The following is a 7,086-nucleotide window of genomic DNA, read 5'->3' on the forward strand; positions in this document are numbered from 1 at the left end:
ATCATTTCCAATCCAGAGATACATGTTCCAATGCAGTACCTATTTTCCATAAATGGTTTTGGTAAGAGGAATGTTGTAAATGTGGATACATTTCTACTATTCCTCCTCCATGCCACAGTATAGTGTTATTAGCTTGAGCAGTTATAAATCCATTGCCATCCTTACTCTAACTTAATTCTTTTTTTATAAATTTAAATTTGTTATTAATTTTAGTGAAAATTTACAGAGGCTTTGGATTTCCATTCATTCATTGTTGTAGATACATGAGAACTATTATTCAGTGTATATGTAGACATCCTACAGCTCAACAGTGTAAAGACAAGCAAACCAATTAAAAAGCAAAAATAATGTGAATATACATTTCTCCAAGTAATATGTAAAAATGAACAATAAAGGTATTAAAAGATGCTCAACTTTATTAGTTATCATTTGCAAATTTTAAAAAACCACAATGAGATACTACTTTATTAGTGACTTTAATATAAAGGCAGAAAATAATAAATGTTGATGGTTATGTAGAAAATTTGAGAGCTTCATGCATTGCTGATGGGAATGTAAAATGGTGCACTTACCCTTGAAAAATAATTTGGAAATTCCTCAAAATATTAATAATAGAATTGACATATTATGTAGCAGTTCTATTCCTGAATATATACCCAAGAGAAGTGAAAACTCATTCAGACTTGTAAATAAACATTCCTAACATTATTCATAATAACTGGTAAGTAGAAATAACTCCATAATAAATCCATCAAGATACGAAGGGAAGATAATTCAGCTATAAAAAAGAACGAAGTATTGGTACATACACGTTTGAACCTTGAAAGTATGAAGAAAGTCTGGAAAGGCCAAATATTGTATCACACTGAAATATCCAGACTAAGCATTACCAGGGACAAACAGACTCTGGTAATGCAGTGGTTAATAATTTGACTGTCTCGGAGAGCGTGAAACCAAGTTTCACCTTGAAGGCAAGGATTTTGAAGCTGTTTCTCACATACTTTGGGCACGTGGCCAGGAGGGACTGGTCCTTAGAGAAAGACATCATGCCTGGAAGGGTGGATGAGCAGTGCAGGAGAGAAAGACAACAGATGAGATAGATTGATACAGTAACTGGAACCATGGTGGTAGGTGTGTTGGAGACAGTGAAACAGACTCAAGATAGGGCAGGCTTGAGAGCTATTGTACACAGGGTCTCTGTGTCACAGGAGGCTTAACAGCACATCACTACCACCACCACCACCTAGATGTTAACCATTTGAATCCACCATCTTCTTCATGAGAGAAAGATGTCTTAGTTTGTTTCTGTAGTGATTTACATCCTTAGTGTGTGCCAATTCTACTGTCTTATGAGCTAGATTTGACTATATGGCAAATAGAAAGAAAGTAGTATTCTCTTGGGGTGAAGAGGTTGGGGAGGTTAAGGAGTGCGTAGGTTTCTCCAGACAAATTATTCATATGTAGAGAAGTAGGGAGGAGACAGCAGAGGTAGGCAGACATATACATTGGAAATTCTGAAATCTGTGCTCAGAAACAGCAAAGAATTGATATTATAGTTATGAGTCTGAAATCTAAAGGGCTGGTGGTAGGGTAGCTGAGAACTCATGTAGAATTCTATTATTAATGTTGAGACAGAAACAGAACTTCAGTTTTTGTACTTAAGAAGTTTAGTTGATTAGATGGTTAATATTTGTAAATGTTAATCACAGACACCTAATACGCTTATAGTAATATGTAGACTAGAGTCAGTGACAAGGGTGACCCATAAAATTTAGCATCACAGTTGATGATAGTTAAAGAGTACAGATTTCCTTTTGGTATGATGAAAATGCTCTAAAATTGATGGTGGTGATTTTTCAAAACTCTGTGAATATACTAAAAACCATTGAATTTGTATATTTTAAACCATTGTATTATGTCAAGCATATATTATATCTAATCTGATAAACACAGGCACATATAAAATATTCATATTGGTTTAATCCAGCTAGAACACCCCGCTACACTTCACTGGATAGCCAAATTGTGAAATGTTCATTTTGTGTAATGCTCTTCAGTAATAAAAAATAACTGTTATGTATTGTCAAGTGGGAACTGACCCATAGCTGACAGTTCAGCAGGTTTTCGGGGTCAATAAATTGCTCGGGAAAAGATTTCCCATCTTTTTCCTACAGAGAGCAACTGGTGAAGTCGAACTGTATGCCTTTGGGGTGATAGTGGAACTCTTTACCACTAAGCCATCAGGGCTACCTGGAGTGTTAGATAATAGAAATGATGAAAAGTAATTTTACCTTGAGTTCTGTAATAAGAGTATTTCCTTGCAATCTCATTCCCAATGTAATAAACTCTAAGGTCTTTAGTTAATGATGGTTTATGTTTTATTTAATATCTGTCATTAAACTGTTAATTTTTGGTTTTGAAGATAGTATCTTTAAATTGGAACTTTATGCTTTAAATCTAGATAGGCTTTCTAAGTAAATGATCCATAACTTTCCTAAAGCCTGGAAAAATCTCTATTCTCTTTTGTTGCTATTATTTATTGTACTCAAACTTCTTTCCTCCTTTTCTTCTTGATTATTCAAATTGCTACATAAATAACATTAATCTGGGGCTTTGAAGTGCTGTCTTTCCTTCCCCACTGATTTCTGCCCACAATGCTAAGAATTGGTGATGAGCTACACACACAGCCTGCCTCATTTTCAGATTTACAGATAAGAACTATTGCTAATTTTCCCTGATCTTTAGTACTCTTCACACTTGACAACTCATTTGCTAAAATTCTTGCAAGTGTGTTTAACTGTATAATTTGTGAAAATTGTTTAGCCCTTGGTAAATTGTTTCGGGTATATTTCTCTTTGGGTTCTATCAGTATTCTTTACAGTGATGCCAACTATATGCAAATTTTATTTGTAACCAGTTAATTTGAATATATTAAAAATAAATCTTATCATTTTCTAACTTTATTTTAATTTAGGAATTTTTAGTATGATTTTTAACTCATAGCACTTTGAATAATTAAGAGGAGACTTTGAATACCTCCAGGGGAGTATTTGAAAATTATTTTCCCCCACCATTATTTTTGTGTAATTTCTCTCCATTAATTGGAAAAATGATTAATATTTAAGTGTGCCATACATTTTTATATACTCCTTAGTTGGCAGCATTGTCCTTGATTCTCTGTTGGTTTGGGCTTATATAATGTCTTTTCTTCTCCATTTTTTTGTTGTTTTTCTTTTCCTTCCTAAGGACATGATGATACAACGCCATGTGCAATTTTGAAAAGTATGGATAGTTTTAGCTTTCTACAACACCCAGTCCACCAGAGGAGCTTAGAGATTCTGCAGAGGTGCAAGGAAGAGAAGTACAGTAAGGCTGCCAATCCCCGTAAACTGTGTCATCATCACATACCTCTGTGGAAATGGAAACCAGAGCTTTCTACACTCAGCTGGGCAGGATTATGACCAGTCTCAGGCTGTTTTATTGAGACCTTGTCTCTTGACATTGCTGATGTGCTACTTCTATTTTACTTGGATGACAGTTCTATGCACTGTTATCCATGGCTTACTATTTACACTTGATTTATAGTCAGTTAATTGGCTCTCTTTTCTTTTCCAAGTAGCAAAGTACAGGATAAAACTGCGTAGTATTTTTCATGTTGCTGATACTTTAAAATGTTATTTAGCTGTAATTGAATAAAAATAAGTTACATGTAAAATGTACAGTTTGGTAAGTTTTAGTGTATATGTATAATACCCATGAAACTATCACTGCTTTGAAGCTAAAGAACGTGTTCACCATCTTCAAAGTTTCTTCATACTCTTCTCTAAGTTCTGCAGATTTTAGGCTTTTATTTCAGCATCAGCATTTGGTTATTATTGGTAAATCATTTTATACTTTGACTGGTTTGGAGTAAAATTACCATTATGTTTTAGTTTAAGCTTGATGCTCGTGGTCTCCATTTCCTCTTTCTCATTTATTATACTCATTCTGCATGATTATTGATTATTTTGATTATATATAGTTACAGATGTTGGGTTGCTGTTATTGTGAGAATTGAACTACAGAGATGCTGTGGCTCAGAATGAACTTGTCAGCTGGGGGTTTGATTTTGATCCTCACCCCCCATATGCAAATTTTGGCCCAGTAAGGTGCATAGAATGGATCTAAATTATTTTTAAAACTGGATCTTAGTGTTTAAAATTGCCACAAAATTAGTTTTCTGCTTGAAATTCTGTGAAATTCTAATACTCAGTTGTCAGTGAAAGAAAAAAAACCCAAACCCCTCACTTTTAAGAAAGCAAATGTTGAGATTTTTTTCTTTTAGTCTTGTTACTTTTTATATTTGGTATGAAAAGTGTTTGTTTTGGAAAATATTATTGAAAATATTGTCATTTGAGAAATGACAAAGGTAAGTATTTCATAAAAAAATATCCTCATAAGTTTATTCTTAACTATTCTGTTGTTGCTAAATGATATTTGAAGGCTTCATTCTGTTTCTCTACTTTTTAAACTCTCCTAATCCATAGACATTGTTTAGTTTGTGAACTTTGAAATTTTTTAACCCTTATGTAGTTATAGGAAGTTTCTGTGTTTCATGCTGACTCTGAATCACACAGTTTGTCTGATTGTATTCTAGTTTTTGGATCTGAATTTGGAGGGCATCTGTTTTAGCATAGGCTGCTTGAATATTTATTTATGTGTGTTCACATGTAAATCACTACATTTGTGGAACTTGGAGCTTTTCCATTATTTTATATAATCTATTCCATTTTCTACTTTGGCACTGGCAATTATTCAAATTTCACAATATTTTAAATGTTGTTGTTGTTATGTGCCGTCAAGTCGCTTGCGACTCATAGCGACCCTATGTTCAACAGCCCTAAACTGCACTGTCCTGTGCCAATCGCACTGTGTCTGACACTCCCATCGCAATTTCTCCCAGTCACTGAATCAGTCCACATCATAGAGGGCCATCCCCTCCTGCGCTGTCCCTCCACCCTCCCAAGCATGATGTCCTTCTCCAAGGAGTGGTCTCTCCTCACAACATGTCCAAAGTATGTTAGACAGAGCCTCAGAATTCTTGCCTCCAAGGAGCCGCCCAGTTTAACCCTTTCCAGGATGAATCTGTTTTCCTGGCAGTTCATGGTACTCTCTCAATACTCTTCTCCAGCACCACAGCTCAAAGGCATCAATTCTCCTTCTATCCTCCTTGGTCATTGTCCAACTCTCTGATGCATAACAAGTGATTGTGAAGACCATGGCCTGTATCAGATGCACCTTAGTCTCCAGAGAGACACCATTGCCCTTCAGTACTTTGGAGAGGTCCCTAACAGCAGACTTTCCCATGAAAATGTGCCTTTTAATTTCCTGGCTACTGGTGCCAGGAGTGTTGACTGTGGAGCAAACTAAAGCGGTGTACAATCTCAATCTCTTCACCATCCATCCTGATGGTGCCAATTGGTCCAGTGGTGAGAATCTTTGTCTTCTTGACATTGAGCCTCAATCCATACTGGAGGCTGCAATCCTTGACCCTCTGCAGCAGGTGCTTCAGGTCCTCCTCAGTTTCAGCAAGCAGGGTTGTGTCATCTGCATAACGCAGATTGTTAATAGATCTTCCACCAGTCTTGACCCCACATTTCTCCTGATAGAGCCCAGCCTCCCGGATAATCTGTTCTGCATACAGGTTGAAAATGTATGGAGATAGGATGCATCCCTGGTGTACGCCCTTCCCAATTTTGAACCATGCTGTGTTCCTTGCTCTGTTCTAACGACTGCATCCTAGTCCAAGTATAGGTTTCACATTAGAATGATCAAGTGTTCTGGATTCCCATTCTTCTCAGAGTCAGGCACAGTTTGTTATGATCCACACAATCAAACGCCTTTGCATAGTCAAACAATCTTTCACATTTAAAATTACTATTTAAAATATTAAATATTTTAAATGTTGAAGGTTGTTTTTAAAAAACTTAGCAACTAAAACTTTAGAAAAAGATTAAATGAATTAAAGAGGCAAATGATAAAACCAAGAAATAAATATAAAAACCACCAACTGTTTAAAAACACTAGGAAATAAAGACTGACTTTCAGTGTAATATCTGATTGTTTATACTGGGAGACTAGTCTCTATTCAATGAAGACAGCAGAAATAAAAATTAGCAAATATGGTTGATGATAATCCTGTAATCCTGAGATACAAAGGAAATTATAAAGAGCACATTCAAACACCAACTGAAGAAAGAAGCTGAATAAAAACACCATTGAGGTGTCAGATGAAACAGATAAACATGAAGGTCCACTAGTTCACCTTGCATCCATTTTGATTTTTTCTGAGGGTCATCTTCAGGCATCTTGCAGGGACCTAGAATTGTAATAGTGACTATAGTAGGAGCTGGTTAATAGGGAAGATGTGAGTCCCTCTTTCCTTTTTATACATGTCCATGGATCAGTGGAATGACTTTACACTAGACTGGGCAATGAATGGTCTGGGTGCCTGGTATCCTACATCTACCTGACGACAGGCTACTGATGCCAACAGAACACATATAGAATACCAGAAAGGGCAACCGAAGTTGAGCTTTCAAGTATGGAAATAGAAAAGAAGAGGAACAGTTAGTTGTAAGCAGACTCTAGTGATTGGAACATGGAATGTGAGAACCATGAATGTAGGAAAATTAGATATTGTTAGGGAAGAAATGGAATGCACAAATATTAACATACTAGGCATTGGTGAGATGAGATGGACTGACATGGGGCATTTTGAATCAGATGATCATATGATATATTACTCTGGAAATGAAAATACTAGGAAAAATGGAGTTGCTTTCTAGTTAAGAAAGTCATTTCTAGATCCATCTTGAAGTACAATATTGTGAGTGATAGGATAATATCTCTACACATGCAAGGAAGTCCAGTGAATACCACTATCATTCAGATATATGCACCAACAACCAGAGCCAAGGAAGAGGAAATAGAAGATTTTTACCAACTTTTACAGTTGGAGATTGATCGAACATGCAATCAAGATGCATTGATAATAATGGATGACTGGAATGCAAAAGTTGGGAACAGAGAAGAAGATAGTTGGAA

The 7,086-nt window shown here is 35.9% G+C and overlaps 1 protein-coding gene across 1 annotated transcript in view; it reads left to right on the forward strand.

Annotated features, from left to right (window-relative positions):
• LOC102870680 (unconventional myosin-IXa-like) overlaps positions 1 to 7,086 on the forward strand; it is a 266,823-nt gene that overhangs the window by 101,197 nt on the left and 158,540 nt on the right. Inside the window, 1 exon segment of the mRNA XM_006888336.1 lies at positions 3,247 to 3,366. Within this exon segment, the coding sequence (XP_006888398.1) occupies positions 3,247 to 3,366 (120 nt within the window).

Source organism: Elephantulus edwardii, unplaced genomic scaffold (assembly GCF_000299155.1).
Source record: "Elephantulus edwardii isolate Elephantulus edwardi_28Jun2011 unplaced genomic scaffold, EleEdw1.0 scaffold00066, whole genome shotgun sequence".
Classification (NCBI taxonomy): domain Eukaryota; kingdom Metazoa; phylum Chordata; class Mammalia; order Macroscelidea; family Macroscelididae; genus Elephantulus; species Elephantulus edwardii.